The sequence below is a fragment of the Tribolium castaneum genome, chromosome 6 (genome assembly GCF_031307605.1).
Source record: "Tribolium castaneum strain GA2 chromosome 6, icTriCast1.1, whole genome shotgun sequence".
Lineage (NCBI taxonomy): Eukaryota > Metazoa > Arthropoda > Insecta > Coleoptera > Tenebrionidae > Tribolium > Tribolium castaneum.
Genome location: NC_087399.1, coordinates 8,856,167 through 8,872,917, shown reverse-complemented (window position 1 = coordinate 8,872,917; position 16,751 = coordinate 8,856,167). Strand labels below are relative to the sequence as shown.

The following is a 16,751-nucleotide window of genomic DNA, read 5'->3' as shown; positions in this document are numbered from 1 at the left end:
ATAATTTTCTTAATGGCATGCTAGTATTTTTTATGCTCATTAGGGTACCCTTCCAGCTTTTTACATGGCCAATTTTTTCAAATTGGTCCAGGGATTACTGTTGAAAAAATAAAACTCAGAAAAAATCGGTTTTACACCTTTAGTTTTAAAAATTAATAAAACATACGAGTAATGCTTTTTTGGTAATATTTTAACTAGGTACGTATTAAGCAAGGTCTAGCAGACTTACTAATTAAATTTAATTAATCTAACTTACTACAATATGTTCACAATTTACTTCCAAAATTTTTAAATTTTGGAGCTTTTTATTTTGGTTATTTCAAATAGGAACCTTTGTTTATTTTGGATGTACCAGTTTTTTATGTCCACCGATGGTACCTAGTAATATTATTATCAAGGAAGCACTGTTTATTAATTTTTAAAACTAAAGGTGTTAAACGATTTTTTTTGGTTTTTATTTTTTTAACAGTAATCTCGTAAACGATTTGAAAAAAAATAGGGATATGTAAGAAGCTAAAAGGGTATCTTCATGAGCACAAAAAAGAATTGCATGCTGTTAAAAAAATATTATTATGATGTCATACTTTTTTTGAGCCACTCTTATATTCGAAAATATTTTCCTGCGATGCATCCTAGAGTATAAATAATATCTACAAAATAGCAGAAGAGCAAATTGAATAAGTACTGAACTACAGAAGGAGGAAGCTGGGTTAGACCAGCCTGCATAATTCAAATAATTGTGTTTTTTTTGTAACTTTAATGTTTAATTAAATAAATATTTTAAACAGAATTGTCATTTTGCTTTTGCAACAGCACTACTAATTAAATGGTACTGCCTTTTCGGTGAAAATAATAAATCGGAATATCAAACAAAAAATTAAAATATAACAATTTTAAAAAGAAAAAGGCTTTGCAGTTTTGCAGTAAATTAGTTAATATTGGTGATAATTTATATTTACAAAAATACGACGGTTTTTTTAGGAGAATAATCTGCAGTCCAGGGAGAATTCAAATTTTAAAATTTATAAATTGTATTCTTGGTTGCGGGATCTACTTCGTGAAGCCCATTTTTTATTTTTGACTCAATGTTCATGGTTCTAATTTATTGTATACTACCCATCTAATAATTATTTTTACCGTAGATCTGCTGGTTTGTTGGCGACTATGACATACCTACCATTAATTTTTTATTTTCAAAGTTTTTTGCTATCTTTTGTAGGCAGCCAACAATACGCCATTTTTTTTATTAAAACAAAATTGAAAAGCTACATTCACACCGATTTTACTTGTCAATTTGTACAGTTGTCTGATTATAAATTGTCGATTAAAACTGGGTCCGGTCACGTCTGTGACAGCCCAAATCGTTGTCAAAATCCCCAGTTTTGAATTTGGCGCGGTTGCGCCGCTGCGCGCGATTCCGCACTTATCAGCTGTTCAATACAATATGGACGTGTAGTGGTGTTGGTGTTTGTTTGGAAAAGCAAGGTCAGCCTTTGTGTGAGAAATAAGAAGAAAGTCGAAGTAACAAGTTGTAAATCTTTCAGATCGCGTCGTAGTTTTAGTGTTTTTCGATAAAAACCGTGTAATCATCACTTCGAACTCATGAGTAATATAACTTCATCCGACTCTAATGGGACTAAGAATTATTTCGTGAACTACAACCAGGACAGCACGTAAGTCTCCGCCCTTCACCCTTGCGGGTCCTGCGCCCCCTCAGGGCTCTTTTGCAGACAAAGAAATGACCTCTTTTCGGGAGAGGTGAAAGGTCTCTTCAAGGATTGCACTTGCGAAGTGCTCAAGTTGCGATATTTTGCGACAAGTAGGTCGCGGACGTCCAAATAAACAAACGATAGACGCACAATCAGCTGATTGAAAGGGACACTTGATTTTTGCATTTATTACAACATTTTGCGCTACAATGGTGATGTCATCGTAATGTCACGTTGGCAAACGCGATTTCGTGCGTTCGAACAACAAAAAACAAATTTTTATTGACTGAAACGACGTATCGATGTTTTTGTTTTGTTTTGGTCCGTTATCAGATGTATTACAGATTTGCGTAGCGAAAAATTGCGCATTTGACATGTGGACGTTCATTTGTTGTACTTTAATAAATTTTAAGTAGGCAGGGAAATGTCAACCCATTGTTTCAATGAGGAAACGATCATTTTTGTTTTAATTTCGATGAGTAATGAGATAAGTTCGTGTTTATCAATAATTTCAATGTTTCCTTTGTGTCTGGCTCTGGTTGATTATCCGATTAATCTAAAACAGTAAAATCGCTAATTGAAACGATGTGATCATGTTTAAATAATTTGGTAATCAAGTGGGTTTTGTGAAATGTCAATAACGTAAATAAAAAAGCATCGCTTCGGGTTATTGCGAGTATGTCAAGTTGGCGAGTTTTGAACTTGATTTCATTACTATTTTACAGTTTTAAACAATCAGGGGAAATTTGACTCTTATTATTCGAATATATTTTCCAGTTGGCTACATTGTTATGTCATCTGTTTTGTTGTTTAATTTGGCAGGTAGTGGCGTCATTACTTGCGAACGTGGGTGTACACCTTGCATATTCATAGGAGAAAATTATTGCCAATGAGATAACAAAATATTTACGATTTCAAATAAAATACTTGTGCGAAATGAAATTTTCTTATTGCTTATATGATTGTTTTTATCTAAATTATTATTTTTTGTTTATTAGAATCACAAGTTTGTTCGTTTTATTTTAATTTTATTTCTTATCTTCAATGGAATAATTAAACGAATTACAAACCGGAATTAAAATTGATTTCACTATTGTAATAATTTAGAGGTTTTGCTTTCACAAAAATGTGAAATCTCAGAAAAAACTAAATTCAATATCGCATTGGCTTTGCTGTTGACTGTACACAGCTTTTGCTTTTTGTTAGAACTTAATGAAAAAAAAAACATAAAGACAGTTTGTCCATTTAAGTTTGAAATTTTGTACAGTTTTGAAATACAATGTAACAAAACATCAACCGATAGGTGACTTTAGAAATGCCAAAATATCAAAGTTTAACGTTTTTGACAAATATCATTTCGGAGAATGAGAGCTAATGGCAAATAATTTTGTTTTTTTTATATTATACAGGGTGTTTTAATTATGATGCAAACATGGCCCGAGGCGGAGCCGAGTGTGCTACCATATAATTTATCTATATTTTTTTGTGAAAACATGAATTTTTCAAGGTCACTAGTCCTCGGCAGTAAAAGCGGTTATCGTCTCTACTCCCTCAACAACGTCGACGACTTGGAACTTATCTATTCCAACGATGTCGAAGAAACCTACATGGTGGAACGTCTCTTCAGCAGTAGTCTGGTGGCAACTGTGGCTCTCTCATCCCCCCGAAAGTTGAAAGTTTGTCATTTCAAAAAAGGAACGGAAATATGCAACTACTCATACTCGAACACGATTCTCGCCGTTCGCATGAACCGGTAATTAGAACATTTAAAATGTGTCATGGAGTTAAGAAAAATTGCGATGGTGATATTAGAAGTTCGAAAATAAAAAAAGAAATATATTTTTGATGAAAACATTTTCTGTGAAATCAACGGTAAAATAGTACTTTTCAGTATGTCTTGGGTGAAATCGTCTTGGAAATTATGCAAATAGTTAACAAACTGTGTATATGTGTAATGGTGGTTTCACAATATTTAAAATTTTTGTAACTAAAACAAAGTTTAAAAACCCGATACACCAAACGTTTATTTGAAACACAACGCGTTTCATCCACAAAGTGGTCATCCCCAGGTTTATATTTATAAACTCAGTTTATATTCTCACCGGGGGATGACCACTTTGTGGTTGAAACGCGTTGTGTTTCAAATAAACGTTTGGTGAGTCGGGTTATTAAACTTTGTATTAGTTAATTTCCACGCCAAGAAAATCCAATAAGAAGTATAGAGTATCTTCTCGAATAAAAATAAATTAATATAATTAATAAATTAAAAAAAAATAATAATAATAAAAAAATTAATTGAGTCAGATTAAAGAGATAAAGTATGAACTTTAATGCTTTAACTTTTTATTGAAAGTTGCAGTTGGATGTTAAGCATTGAAGAAGTTAGTTAACTTAATTTTTTTAAATGGAACACCCTATTCATTATTTTTGTATTCAAGACAGTTTTAAATAGTCTTTTTAGTTGATCGTTTGTTGATTTCGTTTAAAAAAGAATGTCACATTTGAAATCAAAAGATGGTGCGATGAAAAAGATGAAATTAGTTTTGAAATTTTATTGTCGGAATATAAGTTTGAATAAGAGTTTGCGGTCAACGAAATAATGAAATAATAATGAGCAATTAATAATCATTGATAAAGTTAGTTTATTTATTATCTTTAGATATCTGAAACCTTTGTTTATACATGATAGACAGAAAATTTAATAATCTGTGAGAAGCAAAAACAAAAAAATTGTTTTACATATTTTTTTTAATTAAATTATTTTAACAAATTTCTTCATTGTTTTTGCGGTGCTAAAGTAGTCATGTTTTTAATTTGAACTTTTTTCTTTAAAATGGTAAAAACCTTATTTCTGTAGTATTGTTAGTTTTTGTGTAATAATTGAAAAAAAAGTTTGTTTTTGTCAAAAAAATTAAATTACCTATTTCAAAAATAAATAAAAAAAATTGGACAACAAAAGTTTAGTTTAAAATCATCAATACAAGAAGCTGTATGTCATTAAAAAGACGTAAACATTTTTTTAAACATCTGTGCACTTGAAAAAAATGTAGGTGACCAGAGCATTAATGAAGTATATTCTGTAATAAAACTAATTTAATTTGAAGCCCTTTAATTGTTGTTGGTATAGCAGTAACCAATAAAATTGCAAGATTTGGTATTTAATGTGTGTTAAATTCTAACAGCTGTTTAAAATAAATACAGAATAGACCTCAATTGGAGAATTGCATAAGTTGTTGGCCAGTTGAGCAAAAATCTAAATTTGAAAAATCATCACCACCTTCAGGAAGAAGATATAGATAATTGCGCGACTCCAAACTAAAGATTGAGATGTGTATAAGATCCTGATTATTAAACAATGTTATAAACTTTATTATTACTATTAATTTTTTTATAATTATGACATGTAGACTAAAATACGTCATTCCAAAGAAACACAACAGAAGGGAGTACTTTGCGCTTTATGTCACGAAAACATGAGTTTAAAAGATTTCCTTAATAAATTCATAACGCCCACTGGCCAATAACTGTGCAATTTACCCTATATCAATTAATTTTGCATGAAGTTTTGTATAATGTTTTATATGTTTCTGGTCCGAGCAAAAATAAATATTTTTAGTTGAATGGATAGCGTAACAGATTGAGGATTAAATTCATTACGATTTGATGTTTTGAAATTGTTAATTTTTTTAAAGGCGTGTTTTAAAAAAAATTAATCATCTTTAATCTTGATTTAAATCACTAACAACAATTGTTATAATAATCATTGCTATAGGTTTTGAACCAGGAATAAAGAGGATTAATTTTTTAAGTACCTATGGCTGTGAAACACTAAAAATTAAAATAAAAAAATACATTTTAATAGTTAATGTATTTCGCTTAACTAACAATTTAATTTCGAAAATCTCGTGTTTCCATTGCGGACCTTTTTCTATTGTTAACGAATTATTGCCAGTAACCACAAATCGGGGCTATCAATTAATAGAATTTTTAGTTATTCAGTATTGTTTATAATGTCAGTTGCTCAAAATCTATCAGCTTTTGCTAAATTCTATTTTAACAGTTACAGTTATAAAAATTCACGGAAACAATAATTTGAAATTTTTTTTTAATTGGCTTTTAGTATCACACAACCATCTCTAAAAAAACTGAGCAATATTAAAACATCAAATTGTAGCGTAATAATTTTCTATCGTTTACGGTATTAATTTATTTTCTACTCAACTAAAAATATCTTTGCTCAAGTGAAGAGACTTGGGACACCGTATATATGAAATCGAAGAAGCTACTAGTTACTAATTAGCAAAAATATAAAAGATGAAAGATATTTCTAAACTTTTCTAAACATAGTTTGCATACTATGAAATAAAAAGGTTAGTGCCGGTTATTGTAATTATAATTATCACCATCGCAGTCAAGAGGACTTTAAAAAAATGGGAAAACATTAATAAAATTTCGCCTCAAACCCGTCCAATTTAGGTCGCGCCTTGTCGTCTGTCTCGAAGAAAGCCTCTACATCCACAACATCCGCGATATGAAAGTCCTCCACACGATCCGAGACACGCCCCCTAATCCGCAAGGCCTTTGCGCCTTGAGCATAAACCACGACAATTGTCTTTTGGCGTATCCTGGATCGGCAACGATCGGGGAAGTACAGATTTTCGATGCCGATCATTTGGTTTGTAATTTCATTTCTTGTTTCAATCACTTTTTAAGTATCGCATTCACAGCATGCTAAAACCATGATTCCCGCTCATGATAGTCCGCTGGCGGCTCTAGCGTTTAGTCCAAATGGCACACGAATTGCCACAGCTTCCGAAAAAGGAACAGTCATTCGTGTTTTTTCATCAGCTGATGGGCAAAAATTGTACGAATTTCGACGAGGAGTGAAGCGTTGTGTTGATATCTCGTCTTTGGCGTTCAGCACTTGTAGTCAATTTTTGTGCTGCAGTAGCAATACGGAAACGGTGCATGTGTTTAAGTTTGAGGAACCCAAAGAGAGGTGTGTTGAAAAATGTTAGTTTTTTTTGAGTGATTTAAGCGTTTTTCTAGTCCGAAACGTAATGTGGAGGAGAGTAGTTGGATGGGTTATCTTTCGAGTTATTTGCCAACGCAAGTTACTGATGTTTTTACGCAAGGGAGGGCTTTCGCAGCGGCGCATTTGCCCACGCAAGGGTTGAGGAATGTTATCTCGATTATGACGTGAGTATGAAGTAATTTAAGTATAATTCAGTTGGCAACATTGGATAAGTAGGCCACAAATTTGTTTTTTCACAGTATATAATATCCAGCTTCCTTAAAATACAAAAAAACTTGTGATACTGCAGTGTTATAACAGAAATGTGTTGTTATTTTTGCGTCTTTTGAGCATTAAAGAACGTTTTTACCTAAAACTTAAGTTTAAGGAATCAAGAAATCGGGCCGAAAGTGACATTTTTGTTTTAGCACGTTTATATCAAGAAAATTATACAATTACAATTTTTTCGCAAAAGTTTTTTTTAAAATAAGCCGAAAAAGTAGTCAGTTGGGTCAAAAATCTGGTAAAATTTAGCTTTTGCGAGTGTTTAAACACGTTAAATTAAATTAAATTAAATACAGATTGATGTTCTGTTTGATGTGATTAGTCCACACGTTTACAAAGCATTAAAATAGAAATTCATTATACTTGACAATAAGGTAAAAATCACAAAATTGGTTGAAAATAGTGTTATTTTTACTTTTTCAAATCTTTCAGCACAATTTTTAGTATAATCTCAGAGTTTTTCATTTGTATCTTTGTCGAACGTTTTAGATTGTTTTTAAAGCAATTATTTCGTAAAAATTCCTTCAAAACAAGTCGAACGATTACCACATTTGGCAGAAAATAGTGTTAATTTGTTTTTTTTTCAAGCCTTTAACGTTGTTGAGGTAATAAATCGTTTTTTCTTTCGAACAATTTTCCTACTGGCTGTAAAATCTTCAGATTTAGTTCGTTTAAGAAAAAAATAAAGCAAAATAATAATAATACAAGGGTAAGGTAAGTAAAGGAAAGTAATTTGATTTAATTGGTATTTTGCCTGCGTCACTCGATTTATCTGGTTTTAAGCATATTTCGTTAAAAAAAAAACAAAAAAAAACCTAGAAAATTTGGTGGAAGGTGGTGTAATTTTTAAGTAAGTTTTTGAACTAAAGTAATATTCATATAATTTTTTTCGTTTGTTTTCGTACATTTTAGACTTAGAAACGCTTAGAAACTCGTAGTTTATTCAAAAACATTTACCAAATTAAGTGGATGCTGGAGATCTTTTTTCATTTTCTGAGTATGTTTTCAGCTAAAAGCGTATCTAAAAATAAAATTTTTGATTTTTTGAATGGTTTAGCACGTTTGCTAGCTAAAAAATTTTGCAACTGCAATTTTCTACGCAATATTTTGTTAAAACAAACCGAAAATGGTGCAAAATGTTATATTAGCTTGTTTCATTTGATTTACATTTTTAAATCAGATTATTTTATTTTTTCTAAATCCGACTACAAACGTAACAAAAACAAATTGAAATTTACTTAATAGGGTATTTCGTCTGTAAGCTAAAACTATTGTTATTTTTACCTTTTTTTAAATTTTTAACACGATTTTAGTAAAATCACAGTTTTCTTGGCGATATTTCGCTTATGTAGCCCAAAAAATCAGCAAATTAAGTTCATAATAATTATTACATAATTGTTGCCTTTTTTAAACGTTATCGCACAACAGCAATTATTTTGCAAAGTTTTTTAATAAAACAAGCCCAAAAACTCCCAAATTAGCCAGAAAATGTTGTTAAATTTGTCTTTTTAAGCCTTTTACCACGTTGTTGAGATAATAACTCAGTTTTTTTTGAACAATTACACTAAAACTCCAAATTTAGTTCGCTTTTGAACGAGTCTCATTTATTTTGCCAGATTTTAAAAAAATACATAAATAAAGCAAAATCGATGTATTAAATAAAAATATATGAGAAAATTCATAAAAAGACAAGGTAAGTGAAAAATAAATTGATATTTGGCTGGTTTTAAGATATAGTTTGTCAAAGATAAGCCAAAAAACTACAAAATTTGAAGGAATCATCGTTTCTTGTTTAAATATCTAAGCTCGTTTTTTGAGTTAAATAATCATTTGTATTAGTTTTGCATTTTGCAACATTTTAGTATGTTTTACAAATAGAAACGCAATTAATTCGCAAAGTTTCGTTGAAAACGTAGCGAAAATTGATTAAATTTTGTCGAAAATGGTGTGATTTTTGCCTTTTTCGTGTGTCTAAGAACGTTTTCAAAGCTGAAAATTTAATTTTTTCGCGAGATTTCGTTAAATACAGACCAAAAACTCCGAGTTATTTTAATAAAAATCTTATTTTTACCTAGAATATCTTGGATTCTCTAACTCCTTAGTTTATAAATAAGTCCAAGTTGATGAAACTTTGCCTGTTTCACTTAAAAATTAGGTAAAAACACACAATTTTATCGAAAATGGTGTTATTTTTATGAAATGTTTGTTCATGAGTGGATTAAAGTCTCAATTAAGCAAGAAAAGCAATTATTTCAGAACATTTAAACATGTTGTTAAGATAAAAAAAATAAATATATATATATATTTTTTATTTTGTTAAGATAATTACTAATAACGCAGTTTCGAATCTCTTTTAAAGCTGGTTGAAAAATCTTTAAATTAGATCCAGTGTGTAGTATTTTTTTTTATTCAATTGATCTGCTGTTTACAAAACTCCAGAAATTGGTGGAAGATAATGTTTTTTCTACGAAAAATTACGAAATGAAGTCGATAATTATATATTATTTTTTCATTTTTTGAACGTTTTAACATGTTTTACGGCAGAAACGCAATTACTTCACAAAGTTTTGTTTGAACAAACCGAAAATTGACCAAATCAGATCGAAAGTGGTGTGGCTTTTGCCTTTTTCGAAGATAAAAACTGTTATTATCGACCAACAAGTGACAAAGTTGTTATAAAAAAGTATTTTACCAAGCTTTTCCACCTAGGATTGGTCATTTTAATTTTTTGTAAACTATGCAGTGTTGCCAATAACACACTTGAATTGACCGTCGATAAATTTGTATCCCCCGTTGGCAACGACAATTTTCAGGGCCCAAAACCAGTTGCGATTGCTTGTGGCGACCGAAGAGGCAAAGTTGTACGTTTACAACTTGGACCCGAACGAAGGTGGCGACCTCACATTGTACAAACAGCACCGTCTCGACGACTCACGTGACACTCGTGACTCATCAAAAGGTACAGCTATGAGCGAACCGCAAAGCATCGACGGAGGTAATCACTCTTAACCCGCTTCTCTCCCCCTTTTTTTTCTTAATAGTATGTCACAACAGTCTTGCAAAAAATAAAAGACGTTAGTCGCTCGTGACTGTCGAATTTATCGACTTATCACCAAAGCTAACGCCGACAAACCTCACTCCTAAAATCCTGATTTGATTTTTGTTTCAGTTTCTTTTTAGTCTCATATTTTTTCTAATTGTAACGGTGATGGCCAGTACATGGCCATCGCCGACTTTTAATCCGCTTGGCGTTTGTTTTTTCGATTCGTCGAATCAGCAATCGCCACGTCCTAGTAAACCCGCACCCAATATGATTTTCTCTGTTCCGTGCAAGGCTCTGCCATACTAGCTAGCTACGCCGGCATCGTCAAGGGCAATCCCGTGGGCCAAATGTCAGGTACTGGTCAGTATAAAAACCACACTTAATGTTAAAAAACAAATCAATCATGAAATAATTTTCAAATAACGCGCGCACTCTCTATGCCTGCTTCACATCTCTTATTAGTTACTTTTTCAAATCATTTTTGTGTGGCCAAGCCGAGCCGAAATCGATTTGGCCTTGCCGGCGGGAGGCAAGTCGAGTGGATATGGTAAAGTAGTGATAAGGACCTTGGTAGGGTAATAATAACGATTAGATCGAAATACAAACAAATGCAAATAAAACTTTTGAACATGTTAAAACTGGCAAGATTTCCCCACTAAATTAGCACTGTAAATTCGATGATCATCTGTAGTTTTACGCTGGTTAATTTATTCCTGTTTGTTTTGTGCAAACACCATGGATTCTTCAAACCTGTGTTAAAAATAAATCTAATGGTTCATAATACAATTGAAATTTGCAATGAGGAAGTTTCCAATTTTTCAAAATGTTATTATTTATTTTCAACATAATAGTGCTCAAATCAAGAAATTGAACACAAAAAAAAAAAAATTCGATAGCTTTGAAAATAACAAAAATATAAGCTTTTTTGTCTGCCGGTTTGACACCGGTCTCGCTTTGAGCCTGATGACGTGACGCGGCATAAACTGTTCACAAGTTAGCGGCGATTTAGACACTACTGTACCTTTCGGCATTGTATTAATTTTATTGACTTAAAAGAAATAAATATTGAAAGAAAGTGTTATTTGTGATGATTGGAGTAATTTGTTGAAGTATATACTGTAATAAATCACTAATAACTAATAGTAATCCAATTTAATAATCACACAAAAATCAGCGTTTGCGATTTTTTTTGCTTTATTTCTTTCCGTATGCCTTCGAATTTTTTCAGATTTTTTCTACAATTTCTTATAAATAACAAATATTAATTAATGAGAAAATTAAAAATATTAACTAATGGAAATTTTTATGATTTCTAGAACAAGCGATGCTTGCAAAATGTTTTGTACAAAAATATGTAAAAAAATAAGTGTTCTACAAACGACTTCTTATTAAATATATCGACTCTTGAATAAATAGAAGTACAATTTTTTTATTTGTCAATGCTTTTGAAGATACTTTCGATGAATAAGTTCATTATAATTAATTATATATAATAAGTTCGTAATAATAGTTCATTAAACATTCAAGAAAGATATTGAAAAATAAAATTCATATTTCTTTCATTTTTCAAACATAAAAAAATGCAAAAACATTTTAATTGAGCTTCAGTTTGACTCCTGACGTCATCACGAGTTTTTTTAATGAAACAACTGTGCTACTTTGAATATGGATGAAGCGAACAAAAAAAAATAAAATTTTTATTAGTCTAAAATAAGGTATAATCTATGACTGCTCCAGTTAAGTCAGAATTGAACTCCCTTAAAATACTAAGTTACATGTTTGTGAATTCTTATTTTATTTTGGAAAAATAACAAATGTGATTTTTATTATAAAAATTTAATTTTTTTTCCGCTTTTGGTTCACCTTTATTCAAAATAAGTAGCACAGTTGTAAAGGCCTACTAGTAGAGCATCTAATTATACAAAAAAATTGTATCGTTCCATTAAAAAATGTCATGGTGCCGGCATAATGGCCACCATGACTAATCCAGTTAATTCAAATTTGAGCTCAATTAAAATGCAAAGTAACCTGTTTTGGTATTTTTTTTATTTTTGAAAAATAAAAGAATTATGAATTTTATGGGTTACTTTAAACTCACTCTGTATATGAACAAAAAGCTAACAACACATTTATTCAACCTTGTAACTTTCAATTGGCTGGAAAATTACCGAATTAGACCGAAAATGACCCGGAAAATAATGTTACTTTGCCTGTTTTCCGCGTTTTTGACTAGTTTTTCAGCGAAATTTTGCCAAAAATAATCCGAGGATTATAAAGTTCTATCGAAATTGGTGTTTTTTTGTTTCATTTTTAAGCTTTTAAGTACGTTTTTGAATTAAGTTCTCGTTTTTTTTGAGTTTGTAGAAACAGACCAAATTAACTCTAAATTTTAACATTTAAGTACTTTTTTGAGATAAAAACAATATTTTTCGATTTTTTTAATTACTGCTTTAAAAAAATAACGAACTAGGAAAATAAAGCGAAAAATATAAGCCAAAAAAACACGTTTTTAAACTTTGAACGTTTATCTCCACTAGATTTCTCATGAAGTCAGAAGACCAACAATTTTAAATTTTTTATTTCAACTTCATTAACAGATGCTATGAAAGCAAGACATTTTTTTACAACTGTTAGTAAAGTTTCTTTTTGTTTTTAATAGTTATCTAACAAATAATGCAACGCAATTTGCCGTTTATAATTTAAATTTTAAATAACATTACTTCACTGCTTTAAGTGGCTATAAGAAGTTGCCTTAATATTATTGAGTGTGTATGTGGTTTTTAAAAAAGTCTACCAAAGAGACTTCGGCAGATGCGTTATAATTTCCATATCTACTTTGGATGCGTCAAATATGCGTCAAAGCAGAGCAGTCCAATTCCTTAAAATTTACTTAAAATGCATAATAAAAATTTAGAAATTTCTCTTTCAAGTCTATACACTTATGTTTCTAATAAAACAATTCTTGTTTGATTGAGTTTCCAGTAGTCTGATGCAGAGTTGCTTCGTAAGTCCAGTAAAAATTTAGTTGTTGCTCGATTTAAATGTATTTTAAATATTTTGTAAACACAGGGTAAATGTAAAATTAGAAAATAAAGTGCCAAAGTTCCTTGAGAACGAATTGTGTCAACTTGTTTTTTTTCTAAATATTGAATTTACTTATGCATTATTAATTACGTACTTTATTTCAAAATACACATTTTGAACATGGGATTCCATGGGATCTGTTCCTGCTATAAAAAGCAATAACCAGAGTAAAACTACAAATAATTACCATAAACACTGTGCTCTTTACCAATTTCTTAGAAGGAAATTAGAATTTCTTGACGGTTTTGACATACCTTAACCTTTAACGTATGTTTAAAATTACAGCGTTATACATGAAATGTCGAGTTTTATAAAAAAAGTAAAACCCTGTTTAAATAAATTCATATCCAAATCTAACATCTAACGCGACTTGAATAACGTGGTATTTGTATTTTGATCGTTATTGTTGCCCTGCAAGACCCGTGTCGTTACTTTAGTGTATCCACTGGCTTTGGTCGAGACCTCCTTGAAAAATCCTGTTTTCCCGCAGAGTCGGAGAAGTTGAGGGAGATGGCGGCTGCCACCGAATCGCCCCCCAAAGGGCCCTTCCACTTCAACGACGACCAGGAATACCCGCCCTTGACGCAGAATTCGGACTGAGGTCACGATACGCTCAAGGACGTCGATAGGTACCAACTCATGTTCGGGCTGGTTCTGCTGATTCATTTCGTCGTCAGGATTAGCGAGGATTTGATTTTCTATCTGTTCAATTTGAACGGATGATTCATTTTATTTCTAATTAACTTAGTTTTTTTAAATTTGTATTCAAGTATTGTCATTTGTTGCGGGCAAAAATTCATATCAATTGACTCTATTTTTATTTAGTGAATTAAAGGACACAGTTAGGTAAAATGTCATGGTAGTATTTACTTTGAGTGTGCTCAGAGTGAAACTGCCGGAAAATGTCTAATTTATTCTGAAATACTGTAATGATTAAGCCACGGTTTGCCCCTTATTTTCGATACATGAGGGAGTGTCTGACTTGTTACAGTAGGTTTTTTTCCAATTATTTGCGCACATTGTGCTGTGTACATACATAGTTTTAGGAGTGCTAGTGTGTTTATATGAAACGAGTAAAATCTGTGACTAGAAAATTGTAAAGTGGACGAATGCTGTGTGATAAATAATAATCATTTCATGGATAAACTTGTTTTTATTGAGTTATGTACGACGGTTATTTTTAAAAATTTATCACCGTACAATAGAACATTAAAATAATAAAACAAGACTCGACTCATTTATTTACAGTAACTAGAACAAAACCAATAAATAGTCGCCGTTACGCAATTTAGAAAAAATGAGATTAAAAACTAAAGATTTACATGTACTATAACCATTAAATAATATTCAATCACCTCGTGCAAATCTGAAACGAACTTGTTACCCCCTGTGTTAACACTCAATTGCTCGAACCTCAGTGGGACGTGGACCTCGGAAGACTGCACATTTCGCAATTGCTCACATCCGAAGTGTTCAGGAACGTGCAGTGGGGGCACGTCCACTTCGCCTGGACCCCGCTCGAGGACCCCGCCCCCACGTTCACGCTCCCGGCCACGCTGCCCGGCCTGAAACCCCAAAATAACCAGTTTAAAACCTCTTCCACCTTCAAAAAAAAAAATACCTGGACGGGGGCGGCGAACTGGCGGCGATTAGCTGCTCGATGGTGGCCCAGTGCTCGCTCCTGGACCACTCCTCGGCAGCCGCCGCGTCCCGGTTTCGCAAAGCGTGGAGTAGCGGCCCCATGTACTCCTTCATGGGGAGCATGTCCATGGTGGCTATGTAGAGTAACAGGTGGAAATCGTTGATTGCTGTGAAGAATTCGTTTGAGGTGAATTGGGACAGGTATTGGTTGAGGGCGTTGAAGTCTTGGATTTCGCCGTCGATGAAGCGGTTCTCCACTGGGAAGGGTTGTTTAGAGGGGTCGCAGTTGAAGGTGTAGGTGGGGGTGACGGGGGTGGAGGCCGGGACGTCGAGGAGGAGGTATTCGACTGGCAGGGGGCGGCCGAGGCGGGAAACTTCGTTGCCGTAGTTGTCTTTCTCCTGGAATTATAAATATGAGCGGCTTGAATTTTTTTTAGCCATTTGAGGGACAAAAATTAGAGCTCTGGCTTTAGAGCTCTTGCACAGTGATTGCACTATTAATATTGCTCACCGCCTTGGGAATAAAAAATCGAGCTTTGAACAAATATAATTTACAATATAATGTAGGCAAAAAATCTCAAATATAAAGAAAAAACTTGTAAATGCGCCTTTTTCATCGTTTCTGTACCAAGATTTCTTCATTCACTTATTTTAAATGCAATCCAATTAATTGGCAAAATGATTAAAAGTAGTCTTAAAATGTACACAAAATTGTTTATTTTTGAGAAAATATTTGTGAATCAATGCAAAAGCATATACACTGCTCAAAAGAGAAGAGATACGGGTATTTTATTATACAGTGGAACTCGGTTCACAATTTGTTCGTTATATCGGATCGTTTGTTAAACAAATATTAATTTTGGCTCCGGTCATTTATTTTTTGTGTCTTTTTTGCTTCCACAAACTACGGGGTGAGTCAATTATTAATTATGTTTAATAGTTTTCCAACAATTCGATGAGGTGGTTTTCAGCTAATTTTGGATTGATTTTTGTTAATAGGTATGGGGAGTGAAATAAAACAAAATGTATTTTTTATTAGACGGTTTTACTTATGATCTTGACAACGCCTTATAGAGAACTTACTATTATTTGTAACCCCTTTATGGATTTAAGAACTAGTTTTGTTTTATGCGTTTTCAGTAGTTCCTGGTCGATTAGTTGTCGGGAAATCTACTATGTTTTAATAAGAGAATAGCGGTCACCATATTTCATTTTTATTACCGAATCATTTTTGTTATAGAATTCAATTGTGAACCTCTGTAATTCTTCTCGAAAACTACAAAATTTTGTAATTTATCATTTCAAAAAATACATGTTTAGAGAAACCATAAATAGGTTTTAAGAAAAAAAAATGGTTATTTTTTTTTAAATAAGAGAGGGGTGTTCCGAGCCTTTGAAGTTTTCCAATAAAAAGATAATTCACTTATTTGTGAAGAATGAAAAAAAAAAATACATAACATCTTTCTTACTATTTAGAAAGCAATTTTAAAATGTACAGGGCGCTCAAAAGCAGCGCACCAACTCACTAGTATGTAATAGAGAATTACATCGAAAGGAAAATAATAGTCACAAAAAATTTTGGAATTAAAGTTATTGATAAAAAGCGAATTTTGAATAAATAAATCGGGTAATGTCTAAGAATCGTTACCGCAGTAGAATCTGATCAACGATAAAAATGAATTAAACGGTTTCCTAGGAAATAATACCCATTGTGGGCACTTCTACAAATTTTGATATTCTCATGAATTTTATTTTCTTTTAATTCAAAAAACTTCTAAATTAAATAAATAAATTAAAACCAAGTTTTATAAAACCATTATTGAAGCACGAAGTCAAAACCGAGTGGCGTTGAGTGTTTCAAGGTCATATAAAACGAATTTTTTTTATATAATTCTATGTAATTTGCCTCCGTTTTGCCGTTTTTAAACAAAAATTGTGATTTAAATCGATTCTAGGATTTTTGTGACGGTTGATA

General features: G+C 31.9%; 2 protein-coding genes across 7 annotated transcripts in view; one reads left to right on the top strand and one right to left on the bottom strand.

Moving 5' to 3' along the window:
• Positions 1 to 1,314: 1,314 nt before the first annotated feature.
• Positions 1,315 to 14,363, top strand: Atg18a (Autophagy-related 18a). Of its 5 annotated transcripts, XM_008198260.2 has the most exons (9): positions 1,315 to 1,485; positions 1,545 to 1,673; positions 3,217 to 3,462; positions 6,186 to 6,384; positions 6,437 to 6,708; positions 6,759 to 6,908; positions 9,822 to 10,003; positions 10,343 to 10,411; positions 13,626 to 14,363. In XM_008198260.2, exons 2-9 carry the CDS (start codon positions 1,603 to 1,605, stop codon positions 13,733 to 13,735), a joined length of 1,299 nt encoding a protein of 432 aa, XP_008196482.1. In that variant the 5' UTR covers positions 1,315 to 1,485; positions 1,545 to 1,602; the 3' UTR covers positions 13,736 to 14,363. The 5 variants fall into 5 exon arrangements, with proteins under 5 accessions (XP_008196482.1, XP_008196483.1, XP_008196485.1 ...); XM_008198261.2 differs by having other exon boundaries at positions 1,333 to 1,673; positions 10,343 to 10,405; XM_008198263.3 differs by lacking the exon at positions 10,343 to 10,411 and having other exon boundaries at positions 1,333 to 1,673; positions 9,822 to 9,967.
• Npl4 (Nuclear protein localization 4) overlaps positions 14,360 to 16,751 on the bottom strand; it is a 20,720-nt gene continuing 18,328 nt past the window's right edge. The window contains exons 7-9 of one of the 2 annotated variants that reach the window (XM_008198265.3): positions 14,757 to 15,175; positions 14,549 to 14,700; positions 14,360 to 14,501 (exon numbers count right to left, since the gene is read on the bottom strand). In XM_008198265.3, the coding sequence (XP_008196487.1) occupies positions 14,550 to 14,700; positions 14,757 to 15,175 (570 nt within the window). In that variant the 3' untranslated portion in view covers positions 14,360 to 14,501; position 14,549. Of the gene's footprint in view, positions 14,701 to 14,756; positions 15,176 to 16,751 lie in introns of both variants that reach the window. The other variant, XM_965834.4, reaches the window with a different exon arrangement.